The sequence below is a fragment of the Cricetulus griseus genome, chromosome 8 (genome assembly GCF_003668045.3).
Source record: "Cricetulus griseus strain 17A/GY chromosome 8, alternate assembly CriGri-PICRH-1.0, whole genome shotgun sequence".
Classification (NCBI taxonomy): Eukaryota; Metazoa; Chordata; class Mammalia; order Rodentia; family Cricetidae; genus Cricetulus; species Cricetulus griseus.
Window position 1 is genome coordinate 8,079,813 of NC_048601.1, and position 24,098 is coordinate 8,103,910.

Consider the following 24,098-nt stretch of genomic DNA (forward strand, 5'->3'; position numbering starts at 1 on the left):
ACAGAAAACTTAAACATTTTAAATATCATATGCAACAGATCTCAAAGAGGTTAAAGGATCAATATTTGTTATGTACATCCAGAGTACAAAAGCTTAATTCCTATTTACCTCATAGAGACTCAAACAAGAAATCATATGCAGAAAGCTAGATGAAGCCTTTTTCTATAAATAATTGGTACTATTTATAACCATTAGTATCATGGTAAAAATTTTAAATATATATAATTAATCGGATAAATTTTGAGATATTTATACCTTAAGAGAAGCTTTAAAGGGTCAAAATAAAATCAAAGGATTATGAGATTAGTGGCAATACAATAGTCCCTTAATTTTTGTTTTTCTTGTATTCCATATCAGGTGGCTTTTCTGACATGAGACAGAGATTTTGGATTTTCCTTTAACAAGCATGTTTGCGTTTAGAGAAGGAGAGAGCCACTTTCCAACTCTATAACCAGTTTTAATTTTTAATTGGATTGGAACTCCAAAAAGGCCATTTGCATTATATGTCTATAGAGAAAAGAAGAAACAAACATTTGGGAAATTTATGAAATTTTATCCTGTTGTAAATGTGATATACCAATAGACCAACATACTGTTTTTCTTGGGACATTTTTTTTCACCTGGCAACACATTTCTGAAATTGAATCTTGACTCTGGTTCACAAAAGGATACCTCCTTTAGAATAGAAAAGTAAGTGATCAAAATTTCAGGTTTCTATAGTCTCATAAAATGTTTTTAAGAATTGAGTGGCAGTATGTGTTGAAAAACATCTGGAGCATCGAATTATGAATTATGAGAGACAATATATAGACAGCAGAAGACAGAGTTCCTTAAAATGGACTAAGGAGTATTTTTAAGTTAAAAAGGAAAAAAAGATTTTTTTTATAAGAATCAAAGGATTCATTTAATCTTAAATGTCCTAAGGATTCTAAGCAGTTCATTTTTTAAATTTTTATGTGTTTTTTACTTTTACCTTTTTGTATATTTTAAGTCCTTTACATCTAGTATTTTTTAAAGATTCATTTTCTGTGTGGGGGGGGGGCATGCGCGCGTGAGAACAGATACCTACAGAGGCCAGAAGACAGCGTTGGATACACGTGGGGCTGGAGTGACAGTTTGTTTTCAGCTTCCCCATATAGGTGCTGGGAACTGAGCTCTGGTTCTCTACAAGAACAGCAAACATTCTTTAACTGCTGCGCCATCTCTCCAGCCCAGCATCTAATTCTTTTCATGAAATAAAAATGTTCATATCATTTCCAAGTGCTGAAGACTTGAGGATTTTTAACCACTCATTCTACAAGAAGCCCCCAGAGATCATCAGAGGGCTAGAGAGTTGGGAATGATGCTACTCATCTTAAATAAGTTCTGACTGTATTTTGTACAAAGTTATAGCTACTGCCGCAAGTGGGTTTCAACTCACAGCTCTTACTATATTTGAAACCAATGGGGCTAAGTAAATGTCCTAGCATTGCTTACTGTGGTTAAATCAAGACATGATTTATTTGGTGCAAACGGATCCTCAAAACTCAGTAGCTGAGCTCGCTTTCCCTAAAAGAGTCAATGGTCAGGCCACAGTTAAAAGGGCTCATCAGGGGAACATGACACCCTGCTCTCAGGAGCTGGCAGTGGTAGAATTTGTTCTAAAGGAATGCTGGGTCTTAATCGAGCTCTCTCAGTTTGGGGTTCTGCAGCAGCTGGTAGTGATTTTATCTTTCCCTTTGAATTTTCTTGTTAGATGCATTTACTCACTCTATTTAACAAGCAAGCCCTAGGCCACTGCAGACACAATAGTCCCAGGAAGCTCATGGGAAGACTGGTCAAGAGGGGCAAACATTCTTTGATAAAGGCTGCTTCTAAGAGCTATAAATAAAAGGCTTTTTCCAACTGTGGCTAGATGCTATATTGGGAGTCATGGGACAGTCTACTTCATGCAAGACAGTCTTGCTCAAGCAGCTCTGCTAAGAGAGAAGGTGTCTTAGTTATCACCTTATGTGACAGTCAAAAGAGGAGGCCAGGCTAAGCCCCACTCTTAATCCCCACTACTCATTAAGGTAGGAATACCATGGTTGTCTGCCTGTGCAAGCAGAACTAAAGCATTAGCACGATTAGAAATGGGCAGGAAAGCCAACTCTCAAAATTCTATTTACTTAATCTCTTGCTGCTGTGATTGAAGTAAAATGAATTCTTTAAAAAAAAAAGATTGGATGGTGTCTTATATTTACTCTTTCTTTGAATGGAAGAAACAGATTTCGTTTTAAAAGGGAAAGAGAATTCATTCACATACTCAAAACTGTCACTCGCTCATCTCTCACTCACAAGAAGGATTCCCCAGATTCCCAGGGTGCTTATTTTAATGTATGATATTTTCCTACAGAAGCTGTGTCTGGGGGTCTCTGTTCTTTACATAAATTCTAGCTCACGCTTGACATTCTAGGTAGTGCTTAGTAATAATTCTTACAGCTTATATGGAAAACAGATGTACAGGATGAGGAAGTTTGTGAAGCTTTATCTAAAATCACTCCATAAACCTGAATATCCATGACACTAGAGGGGTAATTCCCTGATATTCAGACCTGTGATTTGTTTTAGAATTACAAATGTAATTCCAAAGATGATGAACAAAAGTAGCCAGTTCAGGACATACGTAAAGCTGAAGATCAATGACAAAATTAGCGACAGATATAAGACTTCTCAATTTGATCAAAGGGCAAGCCAGCATGATGACTAAGTGGGAAAGGGTGCTTGCTGCCATGCCTGATGACCTGAGTTTTATCCCTTGGTTACATGGTGAAAGAACAGAACTCATTCCTACAAGCTGACCTCTGACCTACTAGCATACCACCTTGGCACATACTTGGGCACACACAGACAAAGTTTTAAAATTAAGAAAAAAATAAAGGTTTACAGGCTGCCCTGATATTTTCTAGAGTAAAATCTGGAAGACAGGGATTCAGAAGTGTGAGTTCAGGTGTTTGAATCCAACTTGGTAGGAAGAAGTAAAAGGCTGAGTGGTGCTGTGACAGGTTTGTGAATTAAGGGGACATAAATAACAACCCAGAACCCTCTCAGAAGAAGAATGCTGGAAATCCACCCATCACAAAGAGTGCTGCCTCTTGCACATGCAGCCTAGCATCCCAGAATCATAACGGTCCAGCATCATAGCATCCCAACAAAGCAGCATCCCAGCATCTCAGTAAAGCTACGAAGGGGATAGTGAGACTAAAGCAGAAGAAACTATTAAGAACCATCAAAAACTCAGTAGTGAGGACTAAAATGGCATAGGTATAGCAAGATACCATATTCAAGATATCCACATATTCAAGATATCCAATGAGCAAATTATCACCATCATCATTATTATTATTATTAAGAAAAAATTATTTACCTAAATGTTCTGTACCAAAAGAATAAAAACAAAACAAAAGGAGAACTATTTAAAAGAATAACAAGAAATAATACAAAGTGAATAAAAACAAGGAACAGACTAAAAATGGATTCTAGATAGCTAAGGTGATATTGTTATAAAGCCAAGGAGGGCCAGAGCCCTTGCCCAGCAGACCTGAGACATTATGGCACACCAGCACCACAAAGAGAGCAAACAAGTGAAAAAGTATGCTTAAAAAAGAATAATCACTAATTTTAAATCACATGCTTGGTAAAAATAATGATTCAAATATAAAGGAAATAAATGCAATTTTAGAAGAAACATGCAGCTGTGTGCAGTAGGAAATTTTAATGAATATTTCTTATGTCACAATAAAAAAGCATCAATAATTAGAGATCAGAAATTCTTTCAAGACATAGCAAGCTAGAGAGATGGCTCTGCAGCTAAGAGAACTTATTATTCTTCAAAAGAACCTGAGTTCAGTTCCTGACACTCACTTCACACCTGTGGGTAATCCCATCTACAAGGGTCTAACACCCTTTCCTGGTCTCCGTGGACAACTGCACGAACATGGAATACACTCACACAAATACACTCACACAAATACACACATACAAATAATTTTAAAAGCTTAACAAATAGAGAGCAGATAACTTTACTAATAAGTGAGTAACTTTACTGGACAATATAAGGCAACAAAAATAAGCATTATGAGTTTCTTTCACCATTTGAAAGGATGCTAGACATGACAATTAACATTAAATTATAGCTAAATACATCTCTGATGATTTAAAATATAATGCTACAAGGGCATAAGCAAAAAGCTCCTGTAATCAAAGAGAAGTAGAATAATAATAAAGTTGATCAATGCAAAGAGGTAAGTAGAGAACACGACCCTAGATTAAAATTCAAATAATTACACCAAGTGTAAGCAATCAAAGTCCTATACTCAAGATACACACTTTTTCCAAATAGAAGTAAATAAATATGTGTGTGTTTCTAAACAGAGCTATCATACAGAGATCCATAAAGGTTAATAAGCATGCAAAATGTCAAACAATAATCTAAAAGTTGATATTGACTACATGATGGACAGTGAGTTGAAAAGTTAGAATAAAATCCAGCATTCTCCCAAGGGTTATCCCTGACAACAGAGTTTACACACACAATATTCAAACTGTTCTGAGTAAAACCAAATTATGTGATGAATATTCATTTTTAAGACAAAGGCAGCTGGCCATAAATACTAGTTCCTGTACAATAAAAGAAAACATGAACTGAATAAAACAGTAGAAAATCAGTGTAGAAATACACACCATAAGCTGGGCATTGATGGCACACTCCTTTAATCCCAGCACTTGGGAGGAAGAGGCAGGCGAATCTCTGTGAGTTCTTAGCCAGCCTGGTCTACAGAGTGTGTTCCAGGATGGGCTCCAAAACAATACAGAGAAACCCTGTCTTGGAAAAAAAATACACACCCTAAAAAAAATTGAGTGATAATTTAAAGGCTAAAACAATATATACTGTCTAAAACTAAAATGCATAAGGATGGTCTCAACAACAGGATGAAGTTGCTATAGATAAAAGTTGCCTGTGTGTGTAGATAAAAGTTACCCAGCTGAAGAAACAAAGCAGAATACATTGTAGAAAAAATGACCAAAATGCAGCAATGGTTCAGCAATTCAGGGTACTTGCTGCTGTACCAGAACCTGGAATTCAGTTCCCAGAAACTTACAACTCCAGCCTCAGGAGATTTTATGCCCTTTTCTGGCCTCTGTGGATACTGCACACACTTGCACATACCCACACACATACACATACTACACATACACATACACACACACACACACACACACACAGAGAGAGAGAGAGAGAGAGAGAGAGAGAGAGAGAGAGAGAAGCAAAGTTAAGGATAACAAAAATAAATTTTTTAAAGATAACCAAAGGTTCAAGGCCCCATAGGGCAATATCTATCAGGAGATCTTAAGATAGTGAATTTAACACAGAGTTAATGTATAAACATTTAAATACCAAAATGAAAAGAGATGATTAGTCTCTGTTATTAGAATCCACTTTGTCTTCCAACTATCCTTTATAAATTTAATTAGTTCTGTAATATTCCCAATTCCCTCAGCAATATATAACTTACCAGTTATCAGGTTGTGTGGTAGATATGTGGGCAATTGTTTTGTTTGTTTGCTTGTTTGCATGATATTTGTTTATTCTTTTTAGACAGGCTCTATCTGTGTAGCCATGGATGACACAGAACTCGGTATGTTGACCAGACTAGCCTTGAACTCACAGGAATCCACTTACCTCTATCTCCTTCATTTTGAAATTAAAGGAATACACCACCATGTCCAGTGGGCAATTGCTTTTTATCATCATTGTTCTCAGTGCTTTGTTTTCATCTCTGAGTTATTTGGTGCAAACCTCCCTTTGAGGAATGTCTGAAAGACCAAAGTGAGTTGGGTCTGAGGTCTACAGTACATGAGCATAGAAAGATAATGAGAAATACATGGTATGTACACTGTCTGACTGCATACATCTGTGCAGGTGAATGCAAGTAGGTGGTTGTTCCGTTAGCTCATAATTGTGAGAATACTCCAATGCTTTCCACAGGGTTGAGTTCCTGGCAAGTACTAAATAAAGAATAGTAATTTATTGATCCAGCCAATAAATATCCTGGTAGAATGTAAGCCCTGTGATGCTCGATGTGTCTATCCTCTGGATGATGGTGTCACTCTACTTTGTTTTGAAAGCGGTTGGCACAAATTGTTCTGTAATCAGCCCCTCCAGTGTGGACTGGATAATTCTACTCATGTCCATCGGAGGGCGTCTTCCTAGTTCCCTTTGACTGATAAGAAAAGTAGTCCCAACAGACTTTAATCTATACTTTTTGATATATATTTTTTAATCTATACTTTTTGATTAATCCAATGGTACAAACAACTCTGATATGCAATGTGCTTCAAATGAGTACATTTTATAGTTCTCTGATTTCTAAACTGTCCTTATGAATACAGTGTTTCATCATTATCAATGAGACTGAAATTATGTCAGATAATGGCAAAGTGTATGTGGGAAGCAGTGCAAGACCCCGAAGAGTCGATCAACATAAAATGGCAATCAAGTGTCCATTCACTGTATGAAGAAATAAAAAATCAAACCATCTGCCAATGTTCTGCATTATCAGTTTGATTAGCAGATGGCAAGAGCTCATCTTAACTAAAGCGCAACGCTTTGTGTTTCAAAAATCCAAATCGTGAACCATACATCACTTTTCAAATTGCACTGAAACATTTGAAAAAATAACTAATATATTGTTGGAAATCATACAGGATACAAGTATAACATGCTCTCTGTAAAATTGCATGCCAGAAAAAGAACTTCTATGTTATTTTAGAGCCATAGTGAAGAAAACATTATTAGAGAACATGGGTGAGTCTTAGAAGAAGCCAATAAGATTTATGAAGAAAAACTTTGTAATCTTGGACAATGAATCTCAAAGCCTAAATATTTTAGGTCCATTATCTTTGTTTGGTAAGTTAGTGTATTCGTCAGAGTTCTCTAGATGAACAGGGAAAAATACAATATGGCATTCACTCAGTCCATGAGGCCAGGTGCTACAGAGCAGTCCCGACCTGGCCTTGAACACCGAGGGGCTCCTGGAAAACCACTAGTTCTCAGTCAGTGATGGAAGCCTGGAAACACTGGTTCTGGTATTAGTAAAGGAAGCAACAGCAGCAAAGTATTCACCATCATTTTCTTCTTCATTATCATCACCTTCATCATCTATCATCACCGTCATCGTCATCAGCAGCAGCATCTGGGTAAATCAACTCAAGGTCAAGCAAGAACAAAGGCAATGAACTTCCTTCTGTCACACTCTTTTTAGTCTAGGCTGCTACCAGAAGATGCCACCCACATTTGAGGTGATCTTTCCCCAACCACTGAGGCAATGAGGACAATTCCTCAGTTGAGGCTCCCTACTAAGGCGGTTTTAATTTGTGACAAGATGACTATAAAATCAACCATCAAAATGACAGTTCCTTTAAGATGTAATAATCTCAGTAAATGGCCCTCTACTAACAAGCCACTCTTGCAAACACAAATTAAATGTATATGTGTGCTATGAATGTTTTACCTTCATATATGTTAGTGCACCACCTGGATGCTTAATGCCCACGGAGGCCAGCCAAGCATGCTGGATCCCCTGGAACTGGTCTTACTGACAGTTATAAGCCCTACCACTTGGGTGGTCTGCAACTGCATGTCCTCATAATGCTGAAGTGTCTCTCCAGCCCCCGGAAAGACAATTTCTGAGGAAAACTCCCTGTTTTCTCCTAATTGACTTCCAAAAGAGGGATTTAAAGGGAAAGGTAGCCTTTTCTTTTGCATCCTATCTTTACTGAAGAAGACTCTTCACAACACTGGCCCCCTCTACGTGGTGTTTTATGGGGCAGGGCCAAGCAAGCTACCATGTGCTACATTCTCTGATACAAACCCTTGATGGATGGAGACGCCTCTTCCCACAGCACTCATGACATCCTTATGGAGGCTGAAACCCATGCTACCCGTGTGAACCATCAAGACCACCGGGGTGTTTACTGTTGCTTGGACCCCCAAACTGCTGTGTTAGAAGCTGGGAGGGTCATGAAGAGAGTCTGTGTTTAACAGGCCCAGGTGAGTCCTGTGCTCAGGGCTTGTAAGAGCTTCTGTGACATCTGCTTAATAGCAGGGTTCAAAAGTATCTCCCAAAGGTTTCAGAGTTCCTGTGTCCCAAAGCAAAGAAGGTACTGGACCTAAACAGAGGCAGCAAACAAAGAAAACTAGCATCTTGTCCCTCCCCAGGGGTGTAGGCTTCAGTACTGCAATGAGCTGCCCCTGCCTCTGCCCCTGTACCTGTGTCTCCGGCAAGTCTTAGACCTCAAGGCTGGGGAGTTGAGTCCTCCTGTGGTTAATCTGTTTGTTTGATTGTAAATTTTAATTCTATTATTTTATATGAATGAGTATTTTGTCTGCATGTATGACTTTGTAACACAGGCATATCTAGTACCCATAGAAGATAGAGGAGGCTTCTGTGGATTGGATTTCCTGGGACTGGGGTTACAGACAGTTGTGAGCTACCACGTGGGTTCTGGGAATTGAACCTGGGTTCTCTGAAAAAAAAAAACAAACAAAACAAAACAAAACAAAAACAAGTGATCTTAGCTCCTGAACCTGCTCTCTAGGCCCTAACTTAATTTTTATTAAGCTAATTTTCTAGTGATATTCATAAGCCGCCTCCCCTCCCCCAACCCAAATCTCACTTTCTTCAGCTTCCACTGCACTGAGCTATCTTGACCTTGGATACCAAGAAACACAGCAAAAAGGAGGTTCACAGAGCTTTTAAGAATATGTGACAGAACAAAGGGGCAAGACCTGCTTGAAAATGAAACTCATGTCTATCAGTGTGTTCTTGAAATATTACAACTGTATTATTGGACACTAGTTACACTATGGAAATTTTTAATTGAAATATACAAATCTTAGATCCATAAATGTAATTTTGTACATAATCCAGAGGTGAATTTAATAAATGATACTGAATAAAATAGTTAAGCAATGAAAGAAAACAGAGGTGATACATGTCTATAAGATATTTTTTAGAGGGGAAGAAAGTAATCCCTAGAGTGAGTTTGGCTTGTTTATTGAGTTTGTCTTTTCCATTCTGTTAATTTCCTTTCCACAGGTACTTAATTTCATCAAATCAGAGAGCTGGATCATTAGACTATATCTTTAGTTCACATAATGATGGGTTTCATGGAATCCTTGTTATAAACAATTACAATACTGCTCAGAGGCTTCTTAGAAACATAACACAGTGAAAAATATAAGCTGTAAATATAAAATGTACTATATTAACAACTTTGTTGAAAGTAAGTATTGAGCCAAGATCTCCCTGGTGCCAAAGTTGCTCTGAAGTGATAAATTCCAAAACCAAGTTCTAGAAGCTTAAGAAAGTTAACCCTGGTCTTGAGGGATCAATTTTTTTAGCATAATCTTTATTGATTCTTTGGGAGTTTCACATCATATACCCCATCCTACTCATTCTCCAGTCCCTCTAGATCTGTCTCTACCCACATAACATCCCCCCAAAAGAAAGATTTTAAAATATGAATTAAGAGTGCTTTGTTTCTGTCTTTCCTGTTTCTTCAATACCTCTTCATTCATCTTAGTGGCATTGAGAACTGTGGTGTGTTACACAGTACACCCTTTGGTCCACTCAACTTTACTTGTAAATGTTCACTGCAGTGAATTGTTGGTCTGGTTCATGGCCTCTGGCTTCTGGATCACCATCAATACTGTACCCTCACCGGAACTCCTACGGGATATACTGCTATTATCCTGAGTCATGGGATCTTTCATCTATGGTTTTGCAGGGCCAGTCTCTTCACAGACTCTGGCAGATCATAGATGGGTTAGATATTGGGGTGGGTCAACTCAAAGCCTTGGATATGGGTCTGAGTGGTAGCTGATTTAGTCAGTCTGGGCCCCTGGGAGCCAGCTCTTCTACACCCTGGTGAAGGATAGGACCAACTGTCCTGAGTGTGGGGCCAGTTCTCCTGTCAGGAGCAGTGTTGTGAGATAATCTTATTACACACTGTGAAGATGTGTCTGCTCCAAAGCATCTTCTAATTGGTTTAATAAAGAGCTGAATGTCCAAAAGCTAGGCAGGAAAGGATAGATAGGAACTCTGAGAAGAAATCAGAGAGATGGAGATTTGCCAATGAGACGCAGAGGGAATTGGATGCACTGTATGGAGGAGAGGTTATAAACCATGTGGCATATGATTAAATTAATTAATATAATTAATAAAGATTAATATAAACAGGTTCATTTTAGTTTTAAGAGCTGGTTGCGAACCAGCCTAAGATAAGGCCAAACTTTCATAATTGATAAAAAGTCTCCATGTCACTATTTGAGAGTTGGTGGTCCAAAGAAAGTCTGACTATATTCGGCATCCAACTTGAGGCATGTATATCCACGCATAGGACCTGAGAAATGTTCTGGACACTGGTGTTTCTTAGGAACCACAGTCTCTCAGGCAGTTGAAGTGGATACTTTAAGAGGCCCTGATGCACAGCTGAACACTTGAATATCTGGTGTACTGCTCAGCAAGACAGACGCTTGCCACACTGCAGGCTGATCAATTTCCCAGAGCTGGGACTGGTAGGCATGGCCAGTGAAAGGCTCCACTCTCACAGAAGGGCAAAAGGAACATTTTCCCAGGAGGCACAGTGAACAAAATACACACAGTTTCTCTGGCCAGCTTTGGGTCAGCTTGCTGCATGGGACCACCTCTTCCTGTCAGGTGGGTCATAGCAGGTAGCCTGCCCTTTTAAGGCTCGGCTCATGTGGTCAGAGAGCCACACAAAAAGTCAGGTTCAAACTGAGAAAGCCTCTGAACGGGTACAGTGTGCTTGAAAGAAAAGAAAGTGGACATAGACAGTCATAGGAAAAGATAAACAGTCTAAAAGTAAAAAAGTGAAGGTCTTAAAGAGTAAAGTAATATAATAAGTACAAGTCATGTAAGTATGGGAAATACCATAAAATAAGGCATTTGAATCCTACATAGTACTTTATTAACTTAAAAATTTTTAAAGACTCAAGAGCAAAAATCAACAGCTGCTGAGATATATTGAATTATGGGGAAAAAACCCTGCTAATTAAACCAGCCTATATACGTTAAGGATGTCTTAACTTCAGAATGGAAGTAAGGAAGTGTGTTGCATTGAAGGAGAGGTTATGCCTTTGTTTCTACATGGGAACAGCTTTGAAACTGGATAAGACATGATAAATCTTGTTGGCTAGAGTCATCATGATTTATAATTACATGTCATCCTTTTATATGTGTAGGGGAAGCTGTAGCCACGCCTGCTTAGGGGCTGGCTACAGGTGTACCTGACCTTGCCTGCGAGGGCGTGGCCAGGGTGATGTAGAGTGAGAGGCATTCAGGTGGCTGGTTTCAGTTTCAGTGTCACTTTTGGCTTGCTGTATAGACTGCTGCCGGCCGGCTGGCTAGGTCACTCTGTAAGTAAGGCTTTTCCCTATTAAATACCCTTGTATTTCTACCTGGCTCTGTTTTGGTAATTTCCCACATTATATATGGCATGGATTAAGATTTATATTAGCCCCAGGCGTTGCTGGCGCATGCCTTTAATCCCATCACTCGGGAGGCAGAGGCAGGTGGATCTCTGTGAGTTCGAGACCAGCCTAGTCTACAAGAGCTAGTTCCAGGACAGCCTCCAAAGCCACAGAGAAACCCTGTCTCGGAAAAAAAAAAAAAAAAAAAAAAAAAAAAGCAAAACAAAACAAAACAAACAAAAAAAAAAAAACAAACAAAACCAAAACCAAAAAAGATTTATATTAGCTTGGTTATGCAGTCCAAATGGACTTGTGAAGTTGACAGATGCCTTTTATCTGCTCAAACACAGAGCAGATAATCATCTTCAGCTGAGTTACGCATACCACACATTCCATACCTGTGTTAACACAGACATGTATGTTACCTTTAAAAGTTTGTGTGTTTTCAGAAAAAAATAAACAGACACCAGTGAAGACAAGTAGCCCAGGTGATCCAGCCTCTCAGAATGCCTCTGGTGCAGTTTCCTCAAAAAATCTACATCCAGAGAAACTCAAAGCAGCCAGCTAATATAGTCCAGCATCACAGACTGCTCCAGCCATGACTTCAGAGAAGCTCTGTACTTTTCCATCACACCGAGACTAGACCACAAGTGACAAAGCTACCTCTCCCAAGAATTGATCATTATCCCAATTTTCTCAGGGTCCCCCAAAGATGCCATTGCCCCCAGGCAACAGGAAGTAATTTTAAGAACATGACACCCATATTCCCAAGAGGTAGGGTGGGTGATTTTTTGGGGGGGGTCATTCAGTGGGTTATGGATACATCTTATTCTTTAGGGGGGTTAGTTTTAAGTTTTTATTGGTCATGATCAGGGAAGAAACTAAACAAAGGAAGTTAGATTATGGGATTTTTTTTCTTTCTTTTTCTTTCCTCTAACCTTCTTTCTCTCCTATCTAGTGAAAAAATGGGGGAGATACAGGAATGGTAGGATAAAAGGGTAGGTTATTGAATCTACTTTTAAACTAAAAAGCAACTATGAGTCTCAAATATTTTACATTGGTACAAATTTTTGTATATTGATGCAAATTTAATGTTATTTTTGTTAGAGCATACTGTATATATGTTTCTACTCTTGTTTAAGGTATTGTGACTCTGCACTTCATTTAAAAATGTAATGTAAACTTTCCAGTCCTTGAAAGCTGTTATTACAAACTTTTAAGGACAATTAAGAATTGCAGGTTATTAGGTAGTCATCTATAACAATCAAACTTGTAGTCATATTAGGTATGTTTTCAAGGTTAAACAGATATATTTTAGATAGACGGGTGTTCTTCAAACACTTCAGAGATTTAGAGAATATGGCATTTAAAATGTTCTAATAACATAAGGCTTTTCGTGACAGTGAGGTAAGTATGTTTTTGGCAGCACGAGTCTACTTCAGAGAAATTGATGGACATTGGGGAACATTCATATGGAGCTTGCTTTAGAGAAGAGAAATTAGCCACTGGTCAAGAAATTGCCCTTGCATCAACTGCTGACAGAATGCTGTCCGAATTAGACAAGCAAGGCACAAAGGAAGTCGACTGATGAACTTGGCCAAGACAAAGTAGGAAAGTCTCTCGAATTTCCTGCTTCACAGAAGAGTATGTCAGATATTCTAGGCCTGTAAGATGAAGATGGATGCTCCAACATTGCAGAGGAACATTAGTGACTGTCCAGGCAGCCATCTTTGTCATTTCCATAGTTTTGGAAATTGCTTGCTCTGCACTTCCTGTTTACTCGGGTAATATTTTATCCTTCTCAGGTCTCTGATGTGGTTGAAGACTAGACAGCTATAGTTTTTCTGTTTTCTAAGTTGATTTCCTTCTGACCCGTTGTGGCCTAAGTCACTGTAGGCTGTTTCCTCTCTTGGGATTCTCCCATATGAGAGATATGGCATCAAGCACAGAAAATTATCTAAACACTCACTAAAGCATGAAATAAGGAATTCAATAAAAGTCTCCTTAATTCAGCAGCAACACACACTGAGGACAAAGAGCATATAAACTACCCACACATTTTGGCCTTTGGTCTATATTGACTCAATTTTCCTGACGGAAGCTATCAAAGGCAGCTAGGCTTTATTAACCGAGCATCACTATGGTACTTGAGGGCAAACAGCCTGAGGACTGAACCAGATTTAGAGCCCTTTCCTCACAAGCTGCCTGAGGACCTAATGCTCACCTCAGAGACTCTCCTGTCTGAGCCAGGCTTCTGCTGCAGCTAAAGCTTTGATGACTCTATAAGATGCCCAATGGAAAAAAAAAAGAGAGAGAGAGAAAAGCAAAATGCTTGAAGAGGCCCATCAGCAGCCTAGCAGAATACTAGAGACTGGAGAATTTATAAAGAGGAAGAGTTCATGTGAGCTTACATTTTGGAAGCACAAGAGCACGGTGCTGGTATCTGCTCAGCCTCTGGTGAAAGGCGCACTTTGTATACAGAAGAAGACCAGTCGTGGAAACAGCAGTGAGAGAAAACAGACAAACAGAGCTGGGCACCTTCTAATATTCCATGTTGGTGATGACTAAACACTCTCATGGGAAATATGTTAATCCCTTATCAAGTGTGGAGCCTCCATGACCCAGTGACCTCCAAAAGGCTTCACCACCTCTCAATACCACTGCATGAAGGAATTCAGTCTCTACACCTGTGCCAGTGGAGACAAGTCATATTCAAACCACAGAAAGGTTAGGGGTGAGGCAGGGCAAGTTCTGTCTCACTGGAGTTTTCAGAGCAGTTGTATGGCTGGAGGCAAGATACCTTTCTCCAGCAATATGCTGGCTTTCCTAGGACAATATGGTGAAACAGCGTGTGCTGGCCTGCTTGAACCCCCAACTGAGGTTTCGTTCTGCTCAATGAATATTCACTGGATGTCTGTTATAATATCAGGCAGTGTGTTGAGCAATAGACTCTCAAGAAGACGAAAGCACATTCACTTTCCTCAAAGAGAATCAGTCAAATGAACAGACCTCTTTAACAGCGGGGTCAGAAAGGTTCCTCTCCTTTTCTGTTGGACCCCCTTTACCCCCTCTTCTTCTGAATTCACCAACCCCCATAGAGAGGAATCCCAAATTTCACCCATCCCTCCTGTATAACCCTCTTCATCCCTACACTTCTGGGTTCCTTTGGTGACACAATGAATGGAGATTTTATTACACTTCTACTTGGTATGTTGAGCTATCACATGTATTACTGGAGGTCTCCAAGAAGCTCTTCCCTCTGTCTCTTAGCTATGCTAGTCTGTTGGATAAAACATTGGCAGGGTCTTTTGGCTCATCCTGTGTTATCCACACTTCTGTGCCTTTCCTAAGTATTCCTATTGCTTTGGGATTTGGGTCGTTAAAAAGACAATCAAAGTGAATCAAAACAAGTATGCAATAATGTGCACGCCAGGGTTTCCTGGCATCACTTACCAGAATCTGCAGTGTTAGAGAGTATTGCCCAAATGTTTTATTTACACTCGACTTGTCTGAAGGTATTACTAAGAATAGGAATGAATATATAGCTTGTTTGCTTGCAGGATTAAAGCCCATAACCAAATTTGGGCTGGGTAATGTAGGATGTCCCTCATGAATAGAGAATATGGAATTGAAAAATGACTAGTATGGAGGACAGAATGACTCAGAAATCTAAAAATAACCAAATCATGTGAAAGGACTCAAAGGCTGCCTCACAATGAACTGCATCTGCCTCCCTCACAAAACCAGCAAATTGCCTTTATTTAGATCTATGCAAAATACCATTTCACAGCATTTTATCTGCATATATAATTTTGTTTGGGGTTGGTATGGGCTTATCTCTTGCTGAAGTAATTTATTGGTTCAAAAGTATATTCTAGCTCAAAAACAAGCTGAATCTGGCTGATTTGTTTTATTTCTGTCTTTTTAGAGGTTAATAACTTGGATTGCTTAAAAATGTTTAGACTTATTTAATTTTTTTATGTTAAGAAGTATTTTGCCTGCATGCAAACGTGTATATGCACAGTGTGTGTGCCTGGTGCCCTTGAAGCCAAGAAGGTGTTGGATCCCCTGGAACTGGAGTTACAGACTGTTGTGAGTGGTCATGTAAATACTGAGATTGGAACCCTGGTCCTTTGGAAGGGCAGGTGCTCTTAACCACTGAACCATCTCTCCAGCCCCTATTTGAAATTATTTCAACAATAGATTTGAAAAACATTGGGCAAAGCAAGCACTCCTCAGAGACCTAGACAAAAAGAGCCATCAAAGCCCTGAGACTGAAAATGAAGATTTTGGTTACATGGGAGTCCAGTATTGCTCTGGTACTTTCTGCTCTAGGGTCCTGTGAATAATCAGGTTTTATACCACTGGCCTCATCGGGTGGTTATAAACTTGATACAGAATGGTTGTACTCTGAAGGTAGAACTTTCTCTATCGGCTCCAGCGACAGGGTTCCTGCTTCATGGAAGAGTTTGTCAGTCATTTTTCTCTGTGTTCTGCCAAATGTCTGGCAGACTCTTCCATGAAGCAGGAACCCTGAAGGACTGACTGTCCCATCCTGTTTTGGCAAGTTCAGCAGTCAATTTCCTGGGGGTCCTTCATGTTCAGTTTATGTAGCATACAGTCAAACAGTACAGGCAAAAACAGTTTCCTGTGTAAATGGCTCTTCCTGCCATGCCGAAGGCAAACTCCATAATGAGTTTCTTCAATGCCCATCTTCCTCTCTGATGTAATTGGTGTTGCCAGGAGCAGCTGTGTCTTGTCATGAAAAACTCTAATAAACGATTTTTAAATGCCATATTCTGTAGGTCTTTGAAAGATCTGAATAATATCTATCTATCTCAAATATATTTCTGCATACCTAAAAAACTAACAAGTATGACTATAAGTTTTGACTATTATAGGTGACTATCTAAAATCTGTATTTAATTTTATATTACATTTTTAAAAGAGCTGCATAAACACAAAACCTAAACAAGAGAAGAAATAAAAATATAGCAAAATTGACCTTGAATTTGTATCAGCAAACCAAAATCCATACCAATGCAAAGCACTCATTGCTGGACCAGTCCCCAGCTGGTGGTGCTGTTGAGAGAGGTCATGGAACCTTTGGGGGTTAGAGTCTTTCTGGAGAAAGTCAGTCACCGGGGGGCAGATCTTGAGATTTTCTTATTTCTATCTCCTCTTTGCTTCCTGCTATACCAACATAAAAGTAGGTATGGAATCTTGGCTATATACCCCCCTGCTACCAGGGAAGGCTCTTCATGCCATGACCTTTACACTGTCACAGTCTATACCACCATCAAACCGTAAGCTTCCTCCAAAAACACCTTTTCTTCCTTGGTTACTTCTGTGAGGTATTGGGTCACAACTGTATAAATATCTAATACAAGAACTAAAAATAGGGCTGGCAAAGTGACCTAGCAGCTAAAGTCACTTACCTTGTAAGCCTGGTGAGCTGAGTTCACCCCCAGATTCCACAGAGACCTGACTGGGCAGAGTTGTCCCCCTACCTCCACACAGATACATTAGTACACGTGACCTTTCCAAATACCACTACCATTATTATAATAAACATTTTAATGGAAACCAATAGTAGTCACAGCAGACACAATATTCATTACTCAAATCACCATACTCATTCAGGAAACACAGCCAAGGAGGGGACACAGGGGAGGCCTCTTGGCCTGAGACCTGACTATGTCAGTCACCACCACAAACAACTCTCTTCATGCTTCCTCTTCACCACTGGAGCTCCTAATCTGATCAGGAGGCAAACCTGAAACCCCACTCCCTCACGAGCCCTTGTGAAATTCCGGATCTCAAGTACAGGTTCAGGCTTCCTGTTGCTATCGAGTGGAGGATTTCTTTTCTTTTGCTCTCTTACACACAAGTAGTGTGCCTGTCGCCACCACCTACCATCTCTGTATTGCTCTATCTAAGTCCCTGTATCTTTTAGTTTCAAAACAGAACCTCCAACTCCTTTATTCCTGCTCTTATCCACTCATTTCCCATTCATTTCCTCTTATCTTGACATGTTGATTGTAAGACTAGTCTTTAATGATTGGGCCAGCTCTCCAGCCCACTAACAGGTGGTGGAATCGCTTCTCCATTTAGTTCTATACACATCCATCATTCCTAATTCATTGGCCTTTTCATTTTGGTTCAGCCCTCCTATCTACTTGAACTGCATACTTCAGAATGGTTCACCCTAGACCTATCCAAACCACATCCATGCTGCCTTTAAGGTTTTAGTTGTGTATGTTTGCTTCTATCCCAACACAACGCCACTCTATGCCCATATGCATCAGATACCAGCATGAATCAAAATATTCTTATTCACTCTTTGAGAAATTCCTGCACTGTAATTTGATCACACTTCACCTCTCCTCCAACTCCTCCCAGATCCTCCCCCTTCCCTACCAACCCAACTTTAAAAATGTCTTCAGTTTTTTAAAACCCACCAAATCCAGTTTGTGCTGCCCATACACTGTTGGGTATTCTCCGGAATGTAGACAGGAAGGGGCAATAGAGCATGAAGTCCTACCCTAGATGAGGAGCTAGTGGTAACTGAGAGTTGATGAGAGGGCGGGGTGGGGGAGGTTAGTTTTCTTTCCATGGATTTTTTAATACATCTGTCCTGTTTTGATTGGGACTTAATAAAAACCAAAAAGGTTTGTTTGCAGCCATGCCAGGCAAAGGCACTGATGTTAGATTTTCATAACCAGCTGTTATAATGGAACTTGAATATGGTGCCCGCAACATATCCCAAGGCCTCCATCCCATTACTGGATCTAGCAAGGAGATGGCGGAGGAGAGGTGTCAAAGGGAAAGTATGACGTGAGGGCCTAAGGGAGAGGGTTATTTTTATCTATACTCTATTGCTACATCTAACAACAGAATATAAATATTTCAATATGCATCAGACAGCTTAAAGCCACAGTCTTTGTTCCATGAGATTTATCTCCCTATCCATCAATCCTGTGTGTGAAGGTTATAACTGATAGCCAACTTGAAGATGTCTAGAGTAATTTAGGAGACACACTCTGAATTGTTCATGAGGCTATCTCTAGAGCGATTTAACTGAGGTGTGCTATGGATGTGGTAACATCATTCCATCAGTTGAAGACATGAGCTGAATAAAAAGGAAAGAATAGGGCACCTTCCCAAGTTACCTGTCCTTATATTCAAACTTAGAAGTCAAAGCATTTTAAAAATATATAAGTTGGATTAATTTAGCAGCATTAATAATCAAATGAATCGGAGCAGCTATAGCTCTTTCCTCGGCAATCAAACAATTTAAAGACAACGCAATAGCATACAGTATCCAGACTCTCTGTGTATTTTCCATCTTTACATGGCTTCTGTTCTTTTGCTTCTAAAATCCCTTTTTAAGCCTTTGTGAAGTTTTATTCTGGGGAAGTTCGTAACCCACCTCTGCCACCATTTTGTTAGGTACAATGCTGCTGGCCAATGATTAGGATTTCTTATATGCCTGCTCTGTCTTAAGTATCAACCATAGCCATAATCTACATATTTATAAAGACTTATCTGATCAAGGATGCTGGCGGTGTACGTCCTCTCTTGTCAGGCTCACAAGGTAGCTCCAGAGAAGATAGGAGGAGGAAGAGAATGACTTCCTGCTTGTCCCTGCTTATATTCTGAGTCTGCCTGCTATGTCATTTCCTGCCTGGATCACAAGACTTTACTAAATTTCCCAGAATCCTCCTTGACTCTTAGTCCTGCCTACTTGCTGCCTCATTGGCCCAACAGCGCTTTATTCAACAACCAGTAAGATAAACATACACAGAAGGACCTCCCCCATCAGTCATTCGACCTGTAATGACTCTGTTTAATCACTTGTAAATTGAGAATTTAATATGAGCAACTTTAAGGAGGCCACGAGGACCAAATGAATGAATTCCTATCAGGTGTTTGTAACATTATCTGACACATACGAAGAATGATGAGGTATTACCAGGGCTCCTGGTTTTAGAGGAAGAGGCATGGGGTGCTTTCTCTGCCTGAACCCTGCTGTTCAGAAGTTCAACTCAAAATATATTTAAGGAAGCAACTTCATTCGTAAAGCATATTACAGAGGCGTCAACTGGAGATAGGATGTTGCAATCCCAGTCCTTTCACAAGAGGAAAAAAAAAATACATCCATCTATTAGAAAATCATGCTGATTGAATTCACATGTTGATTCAGAAAAAGAAGAACAGTTTGCACCATTTATTAGATCCTGGAACACACACACAGTCTCTTGCTCTTCCCTGCTGGCCTGTGAATTCGGTGCCAGGTAAGCAGAAATGACAGCAGCATCTCCATCCAAATCTCACTCTTCATATCCATAGCAGGTAAGGAAATGCAAAGACAAGGCATCCCAGATGTCATTTTCATAATCAGTGCTCTGCCTAAGTAGATTGCTCACAACATAAAAGTATTGCCAGCAACAGGCTATGGTTTTAATTGAATATTTAAAGCTTAAAATTTGTAATAAAATACCTAGCAATAGCAATATTTTCAAATGTCAGGATGTAAATTCTACATACACATAAGAAAACACTAGAATGGAAATTGGAAGCAATGTAAAACTAGATTCTTCCTGGTAAGCAATTCAGAGCCATTATCATAAAATTGGCTATTTCACTTGGTGTTCCATAAATCAAGCATTAGTCTGACAACACTGTCTTTTAACCTTCAGAGTAAGGCTAGGGACACTACATAGGAAAGATGTCAGTGGCCACCTCTGTTATTTAAGGGTCATTACTTGACAACAGTGTACATACTATATTTGTTCTTTTCTGTAATAAACTAGAAAAAAATGAAGAAATTTAGAAATTACACGGATATTTGACAGTATTAGCAAATTGATGTTATTCAGGTGTAATAAAATTGACTGTATCTTTGAGAGATTCAAAGTGAAATGTTTAAAGAAAGAAAAGCAATATAAACTTGAGACTGAGCATAAACAGGCCAGGATGATGCTTAGAAGTGGGCTGAACAGTGAATTCTCAGTTCTGATGTACTGACAACTCCTGAAGCTGAGAAATGACTGCACAGGTTTTATTGTACCACTCTCCCTTTGTGTGTGATTTGGATTTCCATGACAACAGCTTTGTTAAGATGCTCTAATTGTCATCAGCAGCAATTCACCCTAATTTTATGAAAACAGAGAATAGAGAATTTGAGGTGAAGTTTGAGTGCATATTTGCCCTTCTGTATAAGGTATTTTAATAGCTAGTTCACTCTTGTGAAATAAAATACAATGTGTAGTCTGACACCTCTTAAATACAAGGCTGTGCCCTTAGTGGGGAAGGAGGGCCACTTTGACTCAGGGACACACCCCTAATTCTAAGTGGTTAGCCACAAATACATATGGATGAGGCAACACAAATTGGACTCAGTAGGTTTCGTTACATGCATGTGTAGTTAATATGCATACATATATATATATGCATACATACATATACATATATGTATCACCATTAATTATCAAAGAAGAGATTATAAATCTCAGAGAAACTGGTGGATGGGAGGAGTTGAGTGGGGAAAGGGGGTGTAAGTGATGCCAACACAATGACAGTGTATGAAATTCTCAAATAATTGTTTAACAAAAAAAGATTACAGCCAAAAGTTAGATTCATGCATCATTGTTTGCCTCTTCAAACACTGAAATAATATCCACAGACCTTCCATCAACAATCCTTCAAGTTCTTCATTACAACAGAAGAGGAAAAAGAAAAGAAAGACTAGTTCTCACAGAACTGTTCTTATCCCAGGACTGACTCGTGACCACAATGGTTCTTGGGTTCAGCTCAATTGTCCGATGTCAGCACTAGTTGACCATCTTCTTTTAATAATCCCTCATGCAGATTATTATTATAAAGTGGTGCTTTGAGTGGGTAGAAATATAACTCAACTGGTACAGTGCTTGGCTCACAGACATAGGGTCCTGAGTTCAATCCTCAGAAGCCACATAAAAAAAAAAAAAAAAAAAAAAAAAAAAAAAAAAAAACAGGCTTGGTGGCATGCATTTGTAATCCCAGCACTGTGGAGTTTGAGTTAAGTGGATCCCTGGAGCCCCCCCCCATCATCCAGTCTAGCCTAATCAGCTACCTGTAAGTTCAGTGAGTGACCCTGTTTCAAAAATCACAGTGGACATTATCTGATGAATAACTCCTGAGGTCGTCCTCTGACCTCTGGGCCCTACCCCAAAGACATGCATGCAAAGTATATAACACAAGTGATAATTTTACTGGATTGTGTGAAATTAACCTAGTAAAACTAAGCATCATGTATTTCAATGTGCAGACACCATTGTCTTGAGAACATTGAACAGTCCCTGAGAAACAACAGCATTTGAGAAGGCTCTACCACCAACTTTGTGGGAGCTGTTCACACCAGAACTCTATGTGCTCCTAACCTTATCATCATTCCAGCAAATAGCTCACTTCCTCAGGGGAATCTACGTTTTGTCTGTCAGGAGAACTCCTATTCTATTTTGACTTCATTTTGAAGACAGTATGATTGACATCTCAGACCCAGTTGGATTCGCATGCCAAAGAATCCCTCACTCTTACTACCCCAAAAAACCTTGATATCATACGATGACTATACTTGCTGAAGCTTATCACAATACACTGAAGATGAGACCTTCTTCACATACAACCCAAACATTAAGAGAAAATAAAAATAAGCTTAATGAGTTGAAAATAATGTTTCCACTATATGTGTTCTCAAATATGAAACTAGGACTCATAAAATCCTGATGTTTTGTCTTATCTATGGACAGCAACAAAATTTCAACAGCAATAACAACAGTATTACCATAGGAATCACCCAAGTTTTTGTGCGATATGCTAATAGATCAAACAAAAACATAGACTCCTTTTTAACAGACTGAAGTTTTCAGGGTAATCAGGTAAGAACAAGCTTTTAAAGAATACAACGAAACTAATGTTTTATCCAAGATATTCCCTTCAGCAGGGAGGACCTCTAGATAATGGTGGTGAAGTACTAACTTGCCCTGAATCTTCATGGTAATTGTTAAGTGCAAGACATGACATCAGTGTCTCATAAAGAATCACTTAACCTGTGTTACTAGCAAATGCTTCCAGAACATGTTTGTCAACGAAAGTCAGTTACAACAGAAGAGCTGAAGGGGGGTGACTGTTGGAGCCTTTCAAGTCTGATCCTTGAAAATACCTTCTCCCCCAAATCAATAGCATATTCCAATTTAGAGGAAGGAGTTTGGTTTCTAATGATTAAGTAACTATTTAAAATGCATCAGTTGTGGCAAATAGGAAAAAAAATTCTTTAAAAAAAAACAAACCCTCCCACACAAAGGCTGAACATCTAAAGCTTTACAAGTCCATCATTAGTGTCATGATTAGATCCATTTTCTTAAGTGGTTTTATTAGCCTCACCTATTTGTAATACTTAATATTTAATGACAAAGGCTAATTGCCAATAATTAAGTCCTGGAAAGTGGCCAACTGAACCACATTAAACTAATGTTCACCTCAGCAGATTCCACAATCTTGGAAAGTAAGAAGAATGAATGAATGAGAAAGTGAAATTGCTACCTTGAGATCGTTCCAGGGCACAAACAGAATCAGAGTGGTCAAATGCCTTTCTCTGAGCCACATTAAAAGTGGCTGCCGGCTAAGCAGGAAAACAAGCAGCTGCCGAGGTAGCCAGCATCACACTGAGTGAGGCCGGGCAACCTGAATCACTGCTCTGCTCTTGCTTTTTGGCTCAAAGAAAATAAAGAGATTAAAACAAATGATTATGGCCAGAATGTAAATATCTACATATCACAGAAAGCCACCACAGGTGGGTTTGCCTTCTCAGATGCATATTCCTGAGTGTGGGTTGAGATTAATAAGAATATGTTCAACAGATTATTAATGCACTAGAGTACAAATGCTTGCCATCTGAAAACCATCAGCTTTGCTAAGCTTGCAAGGTGCCTCAGCAGGTGAAGGTACTTGCAACATAGGCCAGGTGACCTGAGCTCCACCCCTGGAACCCTTGGAACCAAGTCAACAAAGTTGTCCTAGGACCTCCACATGTGTGCTGGACACATGTGTATCCCCTCCCCCCACACACACACATATACTCTTCACCCACATATAACCAAAAGTAGAATTAAGAAAAAGACATTAATCTTTCTTCCTGATCTTACACCAAAAAAGATTTATGTCTATCCATTGCTCTAAGAACTAGAAGAGCATAGTGTGTGTTCCAGCAGTGCCTGTCCCCCAATAAACACCAGCTATTATTTGTGTTACTGTAGCCATTCTTATGTAAGGATTCATGAGTTTCAGGAAACCCCACAGAATTCCCAAGTAAATCTGAATTTCACATATACATCTGTTGCTAAAATGCTTTCCCTGGAGGAGATATAAACAACATCTACCTCTCCTCCTAAATTCTCACAGCAAGCAAAGGTAAACTTCTATCAATGTCTACTCAGGGAAACCAAGGAGTTTATTTGGTTTCTCATAGAGAAGAGTGTGAGGAGTTATGGTCAGGAACACAGGTAGCCTTGAAGCAGCCACACTGCAAGTCTGTACCTTG

General features: G+C 39.4%; 1 protein-coding gene across 1 annotated transcript in view; it reads right to left on the reverse strand.

The window, feature by feature from the left end:
- The window catches only part of LOC118239263, a 64,276-nt gene extending 57,080 nt beyond the window's left edge, over positions 1–7,196 (reverse strand). Inside the window, exon 1 of the mRNA XM_035448715.1 lies at positions 7,145–7,196. Coding sequence (XP_035304606.1) covers positions 7,145–7,196 — 52 coding nt within the window. The remainder of the gene's footprint in view (positions 1–7,144) is intronic.
- Positions 7,197–24,098: the final 16,902 nt, after the last annotated feature.